General features: G+C 41.0%; 1 protein-coding gene across 1 annotated transcript in view; it reads left to right on the top strand.

The window, feature by feature from the left end:
* Nucleotides 1–16285: 16285 nt before the first annotated feature.
* MRPL3 (mitochondrial ribosomal protein L3) overlaps nt 16286–21524 on the top strand; it is a 42331-nt gene continuing 37092 nt past the window's right edge. The window contains exons 1-4 of the mRNA XM_028518891.2: nt 16286–16532; nt 17505–17689; nt 18670–18761; nt 20679–20777. Coding sequence (XP_028374692.1) covers nt 16441–16532; nt 17505–17689; nt 18670–18761; nt 20679–20777 — 468 coding nt within the window. The 5' untranslated portion in view covers nt 16286–16440. The remainder of the gene's footprint in view (nt 16533–17504; nt 17690–18669; nt 18762–20678; nt 20778–21524) is intronic.

Raw genomic sequence — 21524 nt, 5'->3', positions numbered from 1 at the left:
AAGGGGGCAGCCCGGCCCCACCCAGGGCCATGCACCAGTGTGGACCCAATGCAGCCAGTTCACCCAGTTTTTCAAGAGAACTGAGTCCCCCGATGTTTCCCATAAATCCCACCAATTTGTAAATAGGGGAAACTCATTCAAAATCAAACAATTGTTTTAGGCAACAATGCCTCTGAGCTCATGGTGGATGGTGAGTACAAATTTGGAAGCACTGATTTTCTCCATCCATCATGGCCTGCCTTCCCCTGGGCTTCAACAGATACTGTCTATAGACTCTATCATATTTGTTGTATTAGAAATTGAAACTGAAAATGTAATATATTAACAATTCATTTAAATATGAATAGTAAACCCATTATATGTTAACATAAATACAATAATTTTATTAAAAAATACATTTACAAAACCAAAGAAAATGTGGGACAGAGAAGCCCTGTGCGTCTTGCTTCATGAAAGACAGCTGGATCCATATACCTGCTTCTGCATCCACCCCGTTGTGATGGGATGTTTTGGTTGAAGTACAATCTAGCCTCACGTGGCAACACAGTTGATAAGAGGAGAATTTTTACCTTTCTCAGATAAGTGGGCTTATCCTTCTTTTTACCACATCAAAACTCAACAAGTGGTAGCTTCTCAAAAGTTAGCTGCAATGTAAAATAGACAATCATATCAATAAAGCTCTTCTGGCATTTTCAATGGTTCTTTTACCATGGGAGATTCTGCAATATCATGCACGGGTCACTTGGAAAATATTGACCCATTCAAGTGTTCAGATACTCCATATGCTCACACACTTTATGTTACAATATTTTAAAAAATCACATTCTTTTGCTTTCTAATGTCACTGCCAATCTTATCACACAGACTTTTAAGTGTTGAGAACCTGTCAAGTTATGGTGGTAGATTCAGGTTTCCCAAAATTCTAATCTTTGCTAGAAAGCTCCAGTGTTATCATTGGCTACAAACACTGTCAATTGCTTTTCTTGAAATGACAGGCTCAACTTCATTCATTTTCAAGAAAATATCTCCTTAATACACATTTGAATAATTCATTTATCTGTCAGTCTTTATTTCAGGTAAAAATGGAATTCCGTGGGGAAAAACCAGCTAGTTCAGGTCACAACACAATGGCCACATACTCTGAGGCAACTATCTCAGGCTGGAATCAGTGGAAGCACTTTCTGGGTTTGTTGCACTTTGTTGCCTAGCATATGAAAAAGACATGAGAGTCAAGATTTAATAATGTATAATTTTCCTGCTCTATTTTTATAATTTTATTTATTTTTAGAGAGAGGAGAAGGGAAGGAGAAAGAGAGGGAGAGAAACATCAATGTGTGGTTGCCTGGCCCACAACCCAGGCATATGCCCTGACTGGGAGTCAGACCAGCAACTACTCTTTGGTTTGCAGGCTGGCGCTCAATCCACTGAGCCACACCAGCTGGGGCAAATTTTTCTGCTCTATTAGGAACATCTGTGAGACTGCATGTTCTTTCCTGCAAGGGTGTGACAGTGAAAAATAAGTGACCACTGGTACAGTGTGGTTCCACACTCTTCGAGTGAACTGAGACTCCAGCAGTTTTGCTCACCATTGCTTTTGCACCATTAGTACAAAGGTCAACCCAGTGAAAAAGGCAAGTAACATCTTCATGTTGTTATGAAAATAGTTTTTACCTCATAGACTCCTTGAAAGGGTCTCAGGGACCTTTGGGAACCACCCTTAGAACTGCTTGCTCTAGGCCACTTGACAAAGAGTGCATTGGTTCACTGTCTCTGTGTAACAAACCACCACAAGCTTAGTGGCTTAAAACCACACACATTGATTAGTGCACAGTTCTGTGGGTCACAAGTCCCAGGAGACTCAGCTGGATCTTTGCAGCCTCGTAAGGCTGAAATCACAATATCACCAGGACAACATTCCTTCCCGGATGCTCTTGCAAAGAATCTGCTTCTCAACTCACTCAGACTATTGGTCAAAGCTGTAGAACTGAGGTCCCTTGACCTTGCCAGCTGCCAGCGGCGGGGAGGTAGCAGGAGCAGTCTTTACTCTTAGAGACTTCGCCCATTTCTTCTCATGCTTCCCACATGGTCCCCTGCAGCTCTGGTGGATCAAATACCTCTCAACACTGAATCTCTCTGACTTCTGCAGCATCCCTCTGACTCCAGCCAGAAAAAGTTGGCATTTTAAGGGTTCATGGGATTAGATTGATAAATCCGGGATTCTAAATTTTATAACCTTAATTACATCTGTGAAGCCCCTGGGGTCACATAACATAACATGCTTGTAGGTTCCAGGGATAAGGGTAGGGACATGTTTGAGGAGCCATTCTGCCTACCACAATGCGGATGCAAGATACTGCCAGATGATTCTAAAAGAAATGTGGGGTTTTCTATGTATCTCCTATTTGATTAAATGTACAGTGTGGAGTGAAGCCCAGTGTGGATTCACAAATGGACATAGGCTATCAGTCTATTCCTGTGTTTCTGACTCCTGAGAGCATCAGAACATCCTAAAACTGCAACCTTGTTGACAGTACAAAAAAATAAAAAGAGAACTTTTCCCCAGAAAGTAAATACAGTGTCAAGTACTGTCTCATGAATTATTTCTCCAGTCTTACCCAGGAAGTTCTGGGGGAAAAAAATAGACTTACACATGCATTGTGGAGTGCCCTTTTCTTTTATGCATATATGCATCTGTATGCACACATATTCGTTAGCTTTCTCTTTGGTAAAATTGAAAGCAGAAGCCAAGTGTGGCAGTCTAAGATGAACACACACTACTTCCCCATTATTGTTCCCATCCTGAGGGCCAGGGTGAGATTTCCAAGAGAGAAGATTCCTTCACAGATGATTAAAAGGTATGGTATATTTTAAAAGGAAGACATTTCTTCCCTCTTGCATATTGAATGATTGTTCTGAGTAATGGCAAAATGCTAAAAGGACCTCCTGAATCCATTAACGAACCAAAGGTTAATCCTTAGCAACCGGCTGGGATCCCAGAGGACTGCCACCCCTGCATCGCTGAAGCCGCCAGAGAGCCGAGTGTCAAGCCCCGGTGGACTGGGGTGTGGGATAGTAAAAGGATGTACACCCACAGGGATGGATTAGGCTGGGAAGATAATTTTATAACCTAAACTAATTCATTTAGAGTTTAATATGAATCGAATGAATTGAAAATGACTCAAAACATCATTAAAGATAGCCCCAGCCCAGAAATTACCATCCCGTCTGTCCATGTCTCTTTATTCAATATCCTCAGCATCAGAATGAGTTTGGTTAAGCTGCTGTTCTGCGGGTCTCAGTTCATTTCACAATGTGCACTTGTCCTTCCCAGCCAGGACGGTTAACAAGCTGCTCTGACCCTCCCAAAGGAAGCAGAATTATAATGGTCATGAGCAAGAATGCTGGTGTCAGACAGAAATCTATTTCCCAGAAAATGTAAATGTAGCTACCTTCTCTGACCCTCAGATGCCTTGTCTGCAAAATGCAAACAATACCATCTACCTCTTCAAGTCTGTGTGAAGACTTAAGGAGACAATATTTTTTAAATGTTGAGCTCAATGTATAGCATATATTAAGTGGTCTATGTAAGTCATGATTTTTAGCATACTGGTTAAGTTGTGTAGTACAGTTGTCCCTTAGTATCGAGGTTCACTTATTGTGGCTCCACTGTATCGCGGCCGCAATACAGTGAAGCTTCAATAAGTAAACCACCATATAGCGAGGGACAACTGTATACTTCACTGGTGAGTACCCATATAGAATTTTATATGTTGTTAAAATTATGTAGGTTTAAGAGTATAGAAAGTGTTTAAGAGCATACGAAGTGTTTATAAGAATGTGGGAAAGGTTAACAAGAGAGTGGGAAAGATTTATAGGAGTGTGGGAAGGGTTTATAAAGCCTTGATACATATATAAATAATAAAATAAATATAATGCCGCTACTTCACGGATTTTCACCCATCGAGGGGGCCTCTGGAATATAACTCCCAAGATAGGTGAGGGATCACTGTATAGAAGACAAAAGCATGACTCAGAAAATAATGTAAGCTGAAAAAAATGCAAAAACCTTTAGCGTTTGATTACGTTCACCACAGTGACTGACTCTGGGATAAACATGGGACTTGAGCCAGGCCAAATAAACCCAACCCAGGACTTCTGCTGGAGCTTTTGGGAGAGGGTTGAGTCTCTCTGATGTTGCTGCACTATGGGGACATGAATCTGTGTGAGCAGGAAGTCATCCTGCCACCTCATGGGAATGAAGCCAAAACAGAAGAAAGCAGCACTAGAGGTAAAAAGGGAAAATGAGTGTTGTGAGACTATGGAAATGAGACTATGTGTTGAGGACCTCAGTCAGGCTCTGGATCCAGCCTTGCCTTGTTGGGAACTTCCCTGCCTGATTTCAAAAGCTCTAATCCCCTGTGACTAAGGCTGAGTAAAAAAACCTTGGCACTAGAAGCCATTGAGGTGACAAAGCTTATCTTCCTTGTACCGCCTCTGCCCCCTTTTACTTCACCCTGCTTGGCCCTGGGTGGATGACTGGTTAGCCAACGACAGGTAAGATTCCTCAAAGAAGGGACGACCTAAGACAGGCATGGTCATGAAGGGGTCCTCAGGGAAGGACACGGGGAGGGGGCGGCTATAGAAAAAGGAGGTGATGAACCTTCGCCCCTTGGCTTTGACAGAGCTTGAGTCCTCATTCTGTCTGCAAGAAGTCCCCTAATCTCTTGGTTGACTTACCTTCACTGCCCAACTTGAGCTTGAAACAATGTCAGAGATGGGTGTGGCCCTGTGCTGGAAAGGGCAGCTTCCCAGGGGTGGTCAGGCCTAAGAAAGAATGTGTAAGATCCTGTAAAACCTTCTTTGCTAAGAATACACTCAATGTAAATGATAAGGGTTCAAGCATAGAATGAGTTTGTTTCCCCAAAGTTTTATGGCCCTTTAGCTATCTGACCCTGACTCAAAATAAGCCCTCAGAGTTCTTTGAATGTTAACTATTGTTTGATCCTTACTGCCTGACAATGATTGATGAGCTTTACATATATACCCTGTATTCCTATTCAAATTAAACCCAATAAAAGCCCATTGAGGAACAAGCTCCTGGCCCTTCTCGTTTGAGAGATTGGCCACATTTCCTCCCCAAGCAGATCTGGCTTGGTAGACTTATTCTCATCTGTGATGGCTGGAGGGGGACCCTGTGGGCAGAGCTCCCCAACATCGTCTAAACCTCAGTCTACTACTGGACTTCAGCTGCCAAAGCCCATAGATTTCCTTTGCACTTGACCCAGTTGAAGTTTACCTGTATATATGTGTATGTTATATGCAATATATAATACTAATATAATATTAATCTAAGTTAATATTATATTATCTATTATTTTATTGTAAGTATTCTGTCTTAGGGCCTTGGAGAACAGGTTTAGCTTTGATTCCCCTGCAGGATTTAGCTCATAGATAGTGCACAGCACATAGGATTTTAAATATGGAAGTTGCTTGAGTATTTGTTGAATGAAAGAGCATGTTGCCCATTCACTGACTTCCACTTCACTTTCTTATGTGAAGAAAGCAACAGAGGAGGTACAATTATTTCTAGAGCTGCCACTGCAGGAAAAGAGCAACAGGACAGGTGATTATCGTGTCCTCCTCCACCTGAGAAGCCCACTGGTCCCTGCCTGATATTCGACAGCTATCACTTCCATTTCCCTCGTGTCCACTCTATGATGCCTCACCACATTTCCCACTTCAGGATTTGGAAGAAGCATTCAGACTTACTTGAATGAAACAATGGAGAGATTAAGATCGAATCTCTCTCACATTTTTGGAAGCACGAGGGCAATCATGATTAAAGTGTTCTCTAAATTTGCTAGAAGATTGGGGGGGGCAGAGGAAAGTTCGAGGGAGAATGGTTCTTTGTCCTACAGGCTGGCCTCTCTTTCCTCCTCAGGAAAGGCCATTGTGCTTTAGGGTCCAAGGAAACATCCATTACAGCTGGTACCTTCCACGGCCTGAGACGTCCCAGTTCCCCTGTGCTGGGACGTTCCCCTGTGCTCATGGGAGAAAGTGCCAAGTGCAGGTGACAAAGTTCCCTAAGAATCAGGTTCTGAAATATTTTATTTTGTTGAGTGACCAAGTCCCAAATTCCCTTTTGCAGAAAGACTTGCCCACTCAGGATGACATTTTACATCTAGACATTTCCAGTGTAGTTGATATTTCACTTTAAATATCATTTTCCCCTCTCCTGCTGGCCATAACTTAAGCAAGGAGACATTTTATAAATAACCTCTGCTTTCAGTCATCTAACCAGCAAACCTACAGTCTCAACATCACATGGAGTGGAAAACATAGGGTTGGAAATTAGGAAGCCTAGATTCCAAACCAAGCTGTACTAGGTATATGGTTTTACTAGGGATATTTACTAGCTACATAGTCTTAAATAATTTACTCAACCTCTCTGGCCATGGTACTTTCCTCATAGATTATTGCAGGAATTAAATGAAATAATATTTGCAAAACATTTACCATTGTCCCAGACATTATATTGATGGCTCAAACAGTAAATTTACTATATGCATTTTCATTGCTCCTGTTACTACCACTATGATATAGCAACAATTCCTTTCCCAGGGAACACACATTCCCTCAAACAAATTACTGTTCTTGTCATGACTGATCCACCTGAAGGAAACTCTTTTCCTTTAAAGCAAAGACTGCAGAACTACAGTTGCTGTTCCCTGCAATGCTCCTGGGCTGAGGGCTGTGAGTCCCAAGGAGAAATGAAGAGATGGGAAGAACAGGGGGAGTGGGCTGAACACACTACACCTTGTCTGGAAAAAAATCCCTGGGCTCCTGACGGTGGTGTCCATAGCGTTGATCATCATGATGGTGCTGATGTTGTTAAACAGTGAAAACAACACTCTTGTGTATGTTGTATTTCTTTAGTATTAAAAGCAGATCATCAACCATGGACATAGAAAACACCAGAGGCCAACAGAGAGACCAAGAGATCTCCTAAGATCTTGTTAGGTATCTTACAGGATTGCACCCAGATGAAATTGTTCACGCAGGAAATACCAACAAAACATCAGAAGAGGGTAGATCAAGATTTTTCATAATTATTATAATAGGTAACAGAAAGTCAACATAAATATTAATATACTAGTAGTCAGCATATTTTAGTTCTTAATATGTGCTGAGTACTGTGTAAAGCACTTAATGTACATTGTTTCATTTAATCTGTATTGTTGCCTTGTGAGGTTTTTAATTTTTATTTTTTAATCATTAATTTTTATTGTGTTTTTCCATTACCATTTATCCTTTCTGTACCCTCTTCTACCTCCACCTACTGAAGGAGTTTTAAAAAATCATATCTTACAGATGAGGAAACTCAGAAAAACTAAGTGATTCATTCACCCAGGCATATAGAAATAGTAGCATAGATAGGATCTGAACCCAGACTTCCCACTTCTAAGAAAGACATCTCCTAGCTAAATACATGGGTAGGGCAAGTCCTCTGCTCCTCCCGATGTTGGTGAAGGCGGAGGCAGAGGGAACATGGCAGTGGGTAAGGCAGAACCCTCTCCTTCTGTTGGACATTTGGTAACCCAAGGTCAAACCCTGTCCTCCAAATTTGTTCCTAGGGTTTCCCATGCTGTTGATGTGGAAATTCTGGCTACTCTCAGTATTTCACAACAGATTTCCATATATTTTTTATATCATAACATTCTTCTTTTCAATATGTACACTTCAGTGATTTTTAGTATATTTACAAAGTTGTGCAACTATCGCTACTAAAATTTCCAAGTAGTTCTGAAACTCATACAAATGTAGGGCTTCCAGAAGAGCTGAAGAAATATATTACACTGTATTACCCAGCCTTTAACAAGCTTGCAGTATTTTTAAGAAGATATGGTTTATAGAGTTGAGGGTTGTCAACTTTATTACTTATGATAAAAGAAAATACATGTGAGAACATATATATATTTATATATATATTTATATATATACAATAATATATATATAAACATATATATATATATGTATATATATACATATGAAATGTTAAGAGGAATTATCAGCCAGGGCTAGGGATAATGGGGGAGTCCTCACAGAGGAGGATGGCCTAAGGCAGGCCTTGGAGATGAGGGGAAATTGAGGAAGTGCTGTGAGTAAGGAGGGTGTCAGATGCAAGGAGCTCCCAGGCTCAATGGCCCAAGTGTTAAACTCTTGCCAAGCCTAAGTATTTGCCCTACTGAGAGACTGGCTGGGAGGGACTTCAGTAGGAAACAGAAAAGAGATTAGATGAAGCCAATGATTTCAGCCAGAGATCGCCTGATCTATTTGAAGGTAATTTATATAACAGCGACCAGCAGCTCCTCTCAGAATTTGGGTGTGATGCCCATTGGTTTCAGTGGGATGTGTGCTTTGTGGAGTGAAGACAGCATTTGGCTCTTCATTGGAAATTCCTGCTTTAAAAAGCCATTTTTTTCCATTTTGAAATAAAGTGGGAGTGAAAGCCATACCCTGTGATGCTTCATGGTTAATAAAACTGCAAAGGCATTTCTGCCTGGACATAAAAGATTATTTTAAGCATCATCTCCTGGGCTCCTTGGTTACTAAGGGAATCCTGTCTGAGCTCAGCAGCACAGACAGGCAAGTTGCCATGACGATTCTGTTAAGCCTGGCTGGAATCTAAATACCACAGATGGAAGAACCACTGTCATACCTGACTCCTGAGAAGTCTAGCAGTGCCCTCCCTTGCCCCTTGCAGTTTGCCACTCCTCCTAAAGCCACCTTGACTGCCCACTCTTTGCCACCAGGGGGCACAAGCCCAGCGGGAAGGGCCCTTGGGGTCACTGGCTCATTTGGTTTGATGGTCAGTCTCCTGCCCCAGAATGTGTTGATTGCACTGGGATATAGTCAAGTCTTCTTGGGCACGAACAGTCCTTCAAGCCTCGCCTTTGTCTCTTTAAGCAAAGGAAATACTAGATATTTACCAAGAAGCTGCACAAGAAGAGGAAGGAAATCTGGACAAAAGTCTTATTTTCTTTCCTGTACACCAACTTATACATAACCTGAAACATTTTTAACAGGGTAGGTTTGTCATGGTAGTCGGCAACTGGTGAACCCCTGCAGCTCCCTGGCTGTAATTCTATTCTCTCACGTGGAAAGACACATAGTGTTTGTGGCCAATTATATTCTCTAAAGATGGCTGTAACCATCCCACGTGCTCTTCTTTCAATGTGATTTTGCCATGTTCATATTGAGGGGTGCATTTATATTCCATCTCCTTGATCTGGGCCAGCTTGTGTCTGAAGTGAAGTGATCCCATGTGATTTCTGAGGTTAAGTCATAAAAGCTAATTTAGCCTCCTCCTGGTCCCCTTGGGATGCTTGCTCTTGGGACCCAGTGACTACGTTGTAGGGAAGCCCCAGCAGCCACATGGTGAACCCACATGCAGATGCTCCAACAACCAGTCTAGTTGTGGTCCTGGCTGATGGGCAGCATCAACCACCAGATATGGAGCAGCCTTCAAATGATTTCAGCGGCTCAGCTAACATCCCCCCTGGGCTTTGAATCATCATCCCAGATGAGGCCCAAACCGAAACAAGCCATTCCACTGTTCTCTTTCTGATTTCTTAACCAACAGAAGCCATGCAATCAATAAAATGGTGTTTTTTCTATGCCCAAATTTCAACGTGGTTCATCATCCAGCAATAGTAGCTGGAACTATGTTGTTTACTTGAAATGTTCTTTCTTTACTCTGCTCCTAGATATTCTTGTTCTTCCCTTGAAGGGTAATTTAGATGTTACCCCTCTGTGAATATCCCATCCAGGTGCTTTGTACAAACACCTCTACTTTGGCTCTTACTGTATGGTTGTTTACTTCCTCTGTCTTGCCTGCTACACCATAGGCTACTCAAGGTTTGAGTTTATTTGATTCCAGTTTATTTGATTATTCAACCAATATTTGTTGAGCAACTACTCTGTGCCAAGCACTGAATATTTTATAGTTGATATCCAGCAAATATTTTTAAATATATAGATCTACAAAATAATACAATTGGTGATTGATTTAGATTTCTCATAGAAAGAAGCCTTCCTACCAAAAATGACTTTTCTCAAACTCACTTCTCCAAGGAGAACATACAGAGGGTCCATAGACACATGAAAAAATGCTCAATATCACTAGACATCAGAGAGATGCAAATTAAAACCACAATGAGATACCACTTCACACCAGACAGGCCATCATTAATGAATTCACAAACAACAAGTGCTGGCAGGGTAGTGGAGAAAAAACAACCCTAGTACACCGTTGATGGGAATGCAGACTGGTGCAGGCACTGTAGAAAACAGTATGGAATTTCCTCAAAAAACAAAAATTGAACTGCCTTTTGACCCAATGATCCCACTGCTGGGATTATGCCCTAAGAATCCTGACACACCAATCTAAAAGAACCTATGCACTCCAATGTTCATAGCAGCGTTATTTGTAATAGCCAAGTGCTAGAAATAGTGTAGGTGCCCATCGGTAAATGAGTGGATGAAAAAACTGTGGTACATTTACACAATGGAATACTACACAGCAGAAAGAAAGAACTCCTAGACTTCACAACAGCATGGATGGGACTGGAGAGCATTATGCTAAGTGAAGTAAGCCAAGTGGTGAAAGACAAATACCATATGATCTCACCTATAAGTGGAACCTAATCAACAAAACAAACAAGCAAGCAAAATATAACCAGAGACACTGAAATAAAGAACAAACTGACAGTGACCTGAGGGGTAGGGGAATGGGATAACGGGGGAAAGAAAGGGAAGGGGCAAGTCAAGGGACATGTATGAAGGACCCCTGGGCATGGACAATGGGGGGCAGAGATTGACTGTGGGAGTAGAGAGGACAGGGCAGGGGAGAGCAATGGGGGAAAGGCAGGACAACTGTAACTGAACAATAAAATAAATAAATTAATTATAAAAACAAAAGAATATAGAGCAGTGATTTGTTTTTACTTTTGATGTCAAATCTTATAATGGTCCAAAATCAAGGTCTATTTATTCTAAGAGCTACCAGCATTTAAAACCTCGAGCTTAAAGGTTTATATTAGTTTTCTATTGCTGCCATAACAAATTACAGACTGAGTAGCTTAAAATGATGCAAATTTATTTCCTTACAGTTTTGGAGGTCTGCAGGCCAAAATGGGTCTTACTGGACTAATATGAAGGTGTTGGCAGGGCTGCAGCCATTTCTGGAGGCCTTAGGGGGGGATCTGTTTCCTGCCTTTTCCATCTTCCAGAGACCACCACATTCCATGGCTGGCAGACCCCTTTCTCCTTCCCTTCCTCCAGCCTCCAAGTCCACAATAGGCTGAATCCTTTCCACGTTGCATCTATCTTACTTTTTTTTCTGTTGCTGCAGCCACGAAGCTTCTCTGATTTTAGTGGCTCATGTGATGGCATTTGGGGCCCACCCCCATAATCCAGGAAATGTCCACATCCCAAGGTACTGAACCTTAATCATACAACCAAGCCCCTCTAAACCACACTACAAAACACAGTCAGATGTTCCAGGGAACAGGATGTCAATACCATTATTCTGCCTTCCATACAGAATTTCACTGAAAAGGCTGGAAGGGGCCTCGGTTGGACAAAACCTTTTCCCTCACCATCTCACAAATGAGGAGACAGAAAGTAGGGAATTATTCAGTGTTACACTGCTAGCTAAGTTGAAAACTGAGGCTGGATCCCAAGTTTCTTGACTTAGGGTCCAGAGTTCTTCTAGAACTTTACTATTCAAAGTGTGATCTGTTCACCAACAGCAGCTTCTACATGACCATGAGTTATTAGAAATGCAAACTCTCAGGCCTCATGTCATATCTGCTAAATCAGACTGCATTTTATCAAGATCCCCAAGTGATGCTTATGGACATCTAAGTTAGAAAGGCACTGATCCAAGACATCACTGAGCCTTCTGTTTCCTTCCTGACAAGAAGGTTGTATATGATTGAATGAGGGAATATCTCAAGTGGTTTGGCCTCATTGCTCTCTATTGAGCCCAACTGATTCTGACCAGACTGATCAGATCTCTAGAGGTGCAGACTTAACACTACCATCCTCAGTTCTTGCTTATCTGGGGCAACCTCTGGGTGCCAAGCTGCTATTCCAGTATTGTGCCACACAGTTTTCTCTTCTTGGAAGACAGGCAGTATAATAGAGCAGTGAGGCCCTTGGGCTCATCTCCTGGTTCCACCACTTAAGGTTTGTGAACTTGAATGAGCTGCTTATCTTCTTTATGACTCAATTTCTTATAAATAAGGATGGGAATAATAGTGCCTACTTCATGGCTGAGGAGTAAATGAGATAATGTATGTAAACCTCTTAAAATCTGCCACTTAACAAGAGCAATGTGTTAGTTATTTCTCATTCTTCTGGGACCCTTTCCAAGTAGAATCGAAATTCTAAATGAACTCAGTTTCCAGGAATCTCTCAAGATTCTGTCTTCTGGGATCACAGGGGACCCTGACCATGGTTCCAGGTGACAAGTGTCACTGGCATCAGAAGGAAAATCAGGAAGAAGGGCTGTCCTTGGCTGAAAGCATTTGGTCCACCGGCATGTGATTTTTCATTGCCTGTCCCTAACCTTTTTTTTTCAATCATCACAGAACTTTAAAGAAATGCACATAGATTTAAATGCATTAAGTTTTGGAATGATCCTGAATACAACAGAGGGGGCAGAATGCTGAGAAACTTTCAACCCACATCACAACATGGCCACGTTGCTTTTTTTTTTTTAAGTCTTTCTTCAAGCCAAATGTGTTTCCCTTCTGGTCATCTCTTGGAACCCTAAATCTGTGGGCTGACTTGAAATTTTATAAACAAATATAGGGTGGGGCAAAAGTAGGTTTACAGTTGTATGTGAAACAAATTCTTGCATTAATTCTTGCATTATTATTATTTATTAATTATTGTATTATTTCCCATACAAACAACTGTACAGCTATTTTCACCCAAGCCTGTAGTATGCTTTTAAAATCATTACACTGAAGTTAAAATTCATGATTCGGTCTTGATGGAGGACATTGAAGCAGAATTTATCTTCTTACTGAATGAGCATCTTTGGATTTCGCAATATGGCCTTTTAAGATTTCTATACCAGCCAGCAATTAAATCTCAAAGTTCAAAATTTCTTAAAGTTCATTTTACACATTCCCTCCTCTAGTGCTTGACTCACATTCATAATACATCAATCAATTTTAAAATATACTAAATTCCCTTTAGGAGAATGGAAGAAAGCCAAGGATAATTTAATGAAAACTCTAAGCTCACTATAAAAAGATTTTAATTTCTAATATAAGGCACGTTGTGAACTAAGAGACAGCATAAATGAATATAAAATGCAAATTAACCAACAATAAAAAAATGTATTATTCTGAAACAAACCAACCATACAAATCATGAACGCTATAAAAAACAAACCGAAGAGCCTAAAGGCAGGAACACAATCAAAATATTTCCAATAAACCCTTGGTTTGGAACTTACTCCTTCAAAATTGAAACTATTCCTAATGGTTTGCTTTATAAGAAGAACATTTATTATACCACCTTTTTGTTTGAATTAGAGGAGTAAGAATTATGGAATCGTAGTACAGTAAGTCCTCACTTAACATCATCAACAGGTTCTTGAACTTTAAGGGAAATGACATATAATGAAACCAATTTTACCATAGGCTAGTTGATATAAACAAAAGTTCAGTTCCTACAGCATCTCATCAATGTTATAACAAAATGACATTGCATGAAAGGACATTTTTTGAGGACCTGCTGTACTAAAAAGAGATAGTGGAGGTTATCTTTCTTCTAATGAGGGACCAAAGTCCCACAGAGGCAAAGTGGTGTCAGAGTTCCAGGGTCCAAGACAGTCTCAAAAGATGATATCAGAAATAATGGGAGACTTGAGCTCCATACCTGAGTGCACAAAAGGAGCCCTAGCTGGGTCCCTCAAGAATTGGGCCTGGACTTTATCATTTAGCAGCATATTGAAATGACAAAACCAAGTGTAATGACACCACCCAGCCTCAGCTAGCAATCAGGAGGCATGTGCTGTGTAACAGATGAAGCACATTTTGCTTTGATTCAGTTCAACAGTGCTGCCTGCTGAGGGTTTCATGAACTCGAGGCCCCCATTATGGACCAAGAGAGATTTGGCACTAGAGGCAAACGTCAGACTGAGTGGCTGCCTCCTCAATCTTCACTGACCACTGTGCATCATATGTTTATGTGCCAGTTTTCCTCTTTAACCACAAAGAAATTCCAATGCAGGGATAGTAACAAATTTATCAGAGAGCCAAAGAAACAAAATGGCTAAGAGCCCAAGTTATCTGGACACACTGACAAGATTTAAATCTTGTCTCTACCACTTACTAGCAGAGTTATCTTATGTAATGTAATATCTCTTATATCTCTTTACATAATATCTCTTATTATGTAAAGGTATGTAGCATCTGTTTATTCTCTCAATTCTAAAATGGAGATGATTATGTTATGATCAAATGGGGTTGTTATTAAGTGAGACAATATACTGAAAGAGTAAAAATGAATCCTTAGTAATCATACTGCAGTGTTTATAATGGAACATCAATACAATACTTCTAGCAGGCCATATCCAAGGCCACACTGCTGGTACAAAATGACTAACAGTTCCTTCTTCTGAGTGATTTCTGCTTTTTTACCAACATCATCCCAGTTGCTGAACTGGTCTTGCTTCTTAATAGCCTTCATTTCAAAACAAGTCTCTGCTTCCCATATGCCATCTTAAAACCATCCAGCATAAGTCTAGATCTTATAACAAGCCTCTCCCAACTCATATAAAGATGCCCTTAGGTGTATGCACTCTCTTGTTGCAGCAAGCTCATTGAACTTAACCTTGTTTGACATCAGGTGCACTACTGGTGGTCTTTGACTGATGGGCTTCCACATTACTGGGTACATAACATTGCACACTACATGCATGAGAAATACTGGCTATTGGCAATAGTAGAAACTCCTTTTTACCCCAGCTTCTTCATGTAGCACACCTCAAGACACATTTGTTAAATGAAGGGCCACTCTTATGTAACTGGGAAGCCAGTTAAACATGGGTAGGATAAAGAAATGTAATTTTTTTCTCCAAGGCTCAAAGTGTTATTTAGAAGTCCCCTGGCATAATCACAATTGGTGAATTAAAAGAGGAAACCAAGCAAAGGTTTTGAGCCTACTGAAGTCCAAGTAGTAACCAGGAATTGGATCCTTCCCTGGATCTTTTAAGCCAGGATAGCCAGATAGCTATAAAAAGAGAGTGTTAAACTAGCTATTTTTTAAAGTTTTTATTTCAAAATTTCTACAAATTAGGAAACAGACTTTTGGAGTAGTAGAATGAATGCATGCCCAAGACACACTCAGGGTGATTAGGCTGGGACTGGAACAAAGGACAGGACTTTGTACAGAATATGTAATTAACTACCTATTTTTGTGTCACAAATCACCCTAATACTTAGTGACTCAAAATAAGAGCAATCACTTATTCTCTGGCAGCATCTTCTGTCAAGAACCCTTGAATCCCTTGGCTGGGTAGTTCAGGCTCAAGGTCTTTCATGAGTTGCAGTCATAAGAAGGGTTGCTGTGCTCAAGGGATCCCCCTCCCAGGTGGCTCACTCCTGACTGGAAAGTTGGTCCCTCTTCACATGGGCCTCTCTACAGGGCTGTTGGAGTGTCTGCAGGACAGGACCAGTGCTTTCCCCATAGATAACAATCCAAGAGACCAAGACAGAAATAGCAAACCTTTTATGGCCCAGCAGGGGAAGTCACACACACCATCACCTTGGCCATATTCTATTGCTAGCACGCGCCAGCCCTGTTTCAGTGCCAGCTCTCCCATCTTCCAAATGTGCTATTTTGGACCAGCACCAATTCTGAATCTGCGTTCCCTCGTTTGTAATATTAAAATAACAACTTCCCTTTAGGGCCGTTTTGAGCATAAACCAATATAAGAAAATCAAGTTCTGCTTAGTATAAGAATATACTAAGCGGGGATTATTTAGAAGTGATTTCATTTCCTTAAGATGCCTGTCTCGAGTACACCTCATTCTTTTAAGGCTTAAACTCAAAACATACTTTTTTCCCCAACCCCCCTGGAGAGTGAATCGCTCCCCGCCCACCCCACACCAGTTCCCAGCCCAAGTAACCGTTCCCGAGGCAGAACTTTAGTTCCGGGGGCTGAGAGCGGTGCCCGGAACGCATTGAGGAACGGACCGGAAAAGGCCCTTGCAGCTTTTTTTCCGTCCGGGAGGGCACGGCGGACAGCCGGCGTGACTGCTCTGGGTCGGTGGCCGTGGGTGCGTGGGGACTCCCCAAAGGTACAGCGGAGGGGCCCCCGGAAGTCTGGCGACTCGAGCCCTCTCCGGCTCCTCCATGCTTGGCTGGAGGCTGCTCGCTCAGGCCAGGTTCCAGGTGCTGGGCCGCCGCGCTGGGACCCTGGACGCTGCCCGGGGCTCCGGGAACAGGTGGGTGTGGACGAGAGACAGGGTGTGGGGTGGAGGGTGGTCCCTGCAAAACCACGACTTAGAGCGGTGGCCCGGCCCGGCGCAGAGGGGTCTGCCCTGCGTGCGGGAGGAAGGGGCTATGTCCAAACCTGAGGTAGGGACGACTAGGGAGCTTTACTCTAAGGGAGCCCTTAAAGGACTGAAGGGGTGATTTTTTGTTTTGTTTTGTTTCGGTTTTAACGCTTATAAGCGACTCGCCGCGAGTATTACCAACAGCAATAATGCTACCCATCAATTAGCGTTTTCTATGTATTAAATGCACCATATTAGGTGCCTTAGCTCATGTGGCCTCACGTGAGAGAAGTAACTTGCCCATGGTCACTGAATAAGTAAGTGCAAAATAGGGACTCTAACCTGAATAACCCATCTGACTGCAAAAGGGGGATAGATAACAGAAAGTTTTACTTCTTTTCTGACACTCAGCACAAAACTTACCGACCTCCGGCCCCTAAGGTCTCCCCTGGTGTGTTCAGCTTGATCAGAGGCCATGTCTTTTGCAGATCTTTTATATTTGCACACCCAGTTTCCTCACCACTCTGAGCCTAAGCCATGTCATTGTGGAAAAAAGGTGAGCTTCTCAGAGAAAGATCACCATTCCATATTCTGCCTTTTCTACTGGATATGAACTGCTATGGTTCACATACAAATGGTTGCTCCCACGTGTAGGTAGGACTCCCTTATTAGAAAACTGTTTATCCCAGAAGATAAGATGAAGTACTTTTCCTCTAAGATAACTGTTCATAGTTAAAATGTGAAAATGTGAGCCCTGTTATTATCATAAGGAACGTCAGGGGCAGGGGGAAACTTGCATGGAATCCAAGCCCTTTCCTAAGGCCCTAAGGGACACTTTCCAATTCATGCGACCTCCTTTCTCTGTATTAAATAGAGAAACTTTGAAATTGTGGTTTGTTTTCTTAATTTTTATTTTTACAGAACAGACATCTGGCTTTTAGTTAGAAGTCTCCATGGCAAGAGTGGTACTTGGTGGGATGAGCATCTTTCTGAAGAAAATGTTTCATTTGTTAAGCAGTTGGTCTCTGAGGAAGATAAAGCTCAATTAGCAAGTAAACTGTGTCCTCTGAAAGATGAACCATGGCCTATACATCCTTGGAAACCAGGTGGTTATTTTGTATATGAGGAGTTCTCCTAATTACTTTGTGGCTGGCACATTCAAAATTATAGTGACTGCTTTGATAAATTTATCATCTCTTGAATTTATTTTTCATGTTTTCATTGTTTCTGTTTCATTGTGGTTTGGTTTGCAAGTTTATTTCCAGCTTCCTATTCTGCAGTTGTCAATGCCTGGTGATAATCAAGACTTATTGAAGGAGCTGTTTTGTATGTGAAATGAGAATCATTTTGCATACGCTTTCTTGTTTCCTTCAAATAAAAAATAACATAACAATAAATCAGGGAAGGAAATCTGGAAGAGTTGATCTAAATTGTGTCACCCAGATGTCTTCAGTCGGGGTGTTCCAGCACTCCAGGTTTGCCAAGCATAACCCCAGAATCAGCTCTTTGTGCCTGGTAGAGTGCTAATCCCACAGGAGGACAGACCAAGAAGAAGAAGGCCTTCCTGTTGAGAATGTGATCTCTCAACAGGTGGGGGTTTATTGTAACAGTTGAGTTGTATAGTGGAGCAGCTTTATCAGTTTATGCAGCAAACCTAAGTGTCATGGTGAAGGCCAACATATTTTAGCAAATGTGACCACTTGTGTCATCCTTATAACCCCAGCTAACCTTTTAGAATTTGAGTTGTAGATATTTTCTAATTAAAGAGGTTTGATATTTATCATACCTTCTATTAATACCATCATTTAAAGATAAGATATATCCATTTAACTGTTTTCTTTATTTTGTACAGTCCTCTTATATTTGCCCATTATATGGAGATTTATTGAGTACAATACCTTATATCAGGCATGGTTGAAGGTGCTTTTATCTGTAAGGAACAGTTGTGTTTTACTCTATGAATATATCAGCACGTTTCTTATTTGCCTGCTTCTTACTTCGAAACCACAATTTAGAAAATACTGTTCATCATGTTGGCAAATGTTGAAAAATCTCATGTTAACATTCTTTTGGTTTTCATTGCCAGGTTCCGCTAGAGTAGGCCTTGTCGCACTGAAATTGGGCATGATGCCTTTATGGACCAAAGATGGTCAAAAGCATGTGGCCACATTACTCCAGGTAAGAAAAAGGAGATGTAATGGACTTGTATGTGTGCCAGCATCTATTTGTGCAAACCTAAATGGGCAACATTTATACCCAGAAACGTAAATGTGTGGTGAAGAAGGTTGATGTTGGGCGTAAATATTGTTAAAGAATTTTACTTTTAATGGTTTCAGTAAATGTTGCCTGACTGCATTCTTGCCTGAGTGCTGGTCTTTTTGACACTGGCATGGGAAAACTGAGGCAATTAACAAAAAAAGATTTTAATGATTGTAACCTAGCTGATCACAGACCTACTAGTTTAATTCATAATGAGAAAAAAATCTCAGTTCCATCTTACTTTCATTATGATGTTCTTTCAACTCCAAAAATATTTTGATCTCTCTGCTAACTCAGAATGTAACACCCTTGTCAGGGGGAGCAGTACCTTGTTCTCTGAGATAAGGTAAACTCCTCCAGTGGTTAAAAATGTGGGCCCTGGGACCAGAAGACCTGACTTCAGGTCTTGGTTCTGCCACTTCCTAAGTGTGTTTTTTGGAGCAGTGTCTCCTCTGTAAAATATATACTATTCTGTGAAAAACATAATTATGACCTTTCTCAGAAAGCTGTGGTGAGGATTGCACAAGATGATAAACGTCAAGCACTTAACACGTAAAACAGTATTAAGGTCCAACAAATGTTGGCTGCTATTGTCTTTATCATTACAATTATAAAAAGATCATTGATAATATTAGGAGACTGTCATTCCCCAAATCACATTGGACAGTTCAGTTCATCTTTGGGACCCAGCCTTAGACAACTGACTAGGTGATGGTAATTAAAATAAGAGCTCACACACATAAGTACTCAGTGCTGATAGGCATAAGGAGCCTACAAGCCCTTAGTAACTTTTTATTGACTCTAAATGAACAAGGGTAGGATTATAGTTTCTAGAATTCTAAGGAATTGGGGAGCTTTCAGGAATGATTGGTGGGATTGTAAATTGGTATGACCACTTCAGAAAATGATTTATCCTTATGTGGTCAAATTGAGATAAGCCAACCTTGTCATCTAGTGATTCCATTTGTGAGTGTTACTAGAAGATTTAAACAGGTATGCAAACTGTGCAACAGTGTTTACAGCGGTATTACTCTTAAAACTCTTTAAAAGTCTAAATGACCCAAATGTCCATCAATGGTAGGATGGGTAAATCATGGTGTATTCACGGGATGGAATGCTGGGCAGCAGTGAGAGGAGCAGAATGGAACTATGTGCAACAGTATGAATGAGCCTCACAAATGTAATCCCGAGTGAAAGGAATAAGACGTGGAAGAGTACAGTCTGATTCAAAGCAGACAATGCTAAACTACATTGTTGTGCAATACTTTCATTATAATAGAAGTATAGTTGCCAGAGAAGTAAAGGATTGCCATGAAGTCAAGAGTAGTGGTTATTTCTAGGGCAGTACACCTCAGAAGCACCTGGAGGGCTTCTGAAACACCGAGGTTCTGATATAGCAGATCTCTGTAGATGCCTGAGAACCTGCATTTCCACCAAGTTCCCGGTGATGCTGATGCTGCTTATCTGTGGACCATGCTTTGAGAGCCACTGCTCCAGGGGTTTGGAAAAGAAAAAAGGGGCAGGGATTGGAGGAGACACAGAGGTTTTAGGGATTTTTCTTCTTGACATGGGTAGTGGCTTTATGCACATTTTCTTTATAAATACTCATTTTGTTGTATATTTCTGTTTTATGCCTTTTTTATATGTGTTGTATTTGACTTTTTTTTTTCAAAAGTTATCTCTTTTAAGGGCGTGGTTGGTGTTAGAGGAATAACAAACTTTCATGGAATTACTAATTGTCCTAGGGCCTCAGTGTGACTAGCGTGTAATGTTAAAATGTATCTTGCCGCATACTTAGTTTTTTTTTTGTATTTTTTTTCATGTTTGTGCTTATAGGTACAAGACTGTCATGTCCTGAAATATACTCCAAAGGAAAACTGTGATGGAAAAATGGCAGCCCTAACTGTAGGAGGAAAAACTGTATCCCGTTTCCGTGTAAGGATATATTTTCATTCCTAGAAGAGTAACATTTTATTAGTTTCAGACCTGAATTCTTTAAGTTTTGAGCGTATTCCACTGCCACAGCCTTGCATTTGTCCACGAGATAAATTATGGGTCTGGGAGAGGCAGTTGGGTAGAGCCATTGAGCCCTGGAGTGAGCGAGACTGAGTGTGCCCCAGTACCTCTCCTCACTGTCTCAAACAAGTAGCCGCCCTGCAGGCTGCAGCATTTGCCCATCTATAAAATGGGGGTAGAAATACTGCGTATGTAAGAAGTTTGTTACCAGGATTACATGAGAGTTTTCAGATGTGCCTGGCATGTAACAGACACTCAGTAGTCTTTTTTTTAATCATGTTATTGTTTTATGTTTAGTTTTCATTTTTTTCTAAATTGTTTTGACAGTTGACAACAACACCATAAGGGTTAGTGTTGTATATTTTTCAAATGACGCATTTTTTCCCAGAAAGAGTACTAATAGAATGCTGAGTTCGTAGTTTAAATTTGAAAAATCTGCACAATTAGTATCTTTTATTGGGTGACTGAAAGAAGAGAATACCTTTCTAGAAATAGCAATGGTTTTCACTGATGGATACTGAAACATCTGTAGGTTTACTAAAATGTTGCTTACCTCTAACATAAACATTTTTCCATTGTAAATTGTTTATGAAAGTAACATGGATGGAAATTAGGATACATCCTATGCTATGCAACTGTAAAAACCAGCAAGTGCTTATTGTGCAC

This window comes from Phyllostomus discolor, chromosome 7 (genome assembly GCF_004126475.2).
Source record: "Phyllostomus discolor isolate MPI-MPIP mPhyDis1 chromosome 7, mPhyDis1.pri.v3, whole genome shotgun sequence".
Taxonomy (NCBI): domain Eukaryota; kingdom Metazoa; phylum Chordata; class Mammalia; order Chiroptera; family Phyllostomidae; genus Phyllostomus; species Phyllostomus discolor.
The sequence above is the reverse complement of the archived record's forward strand: the minus strand, read 5'-3'. Positions and strand labels throughout refer to the sequence as shown.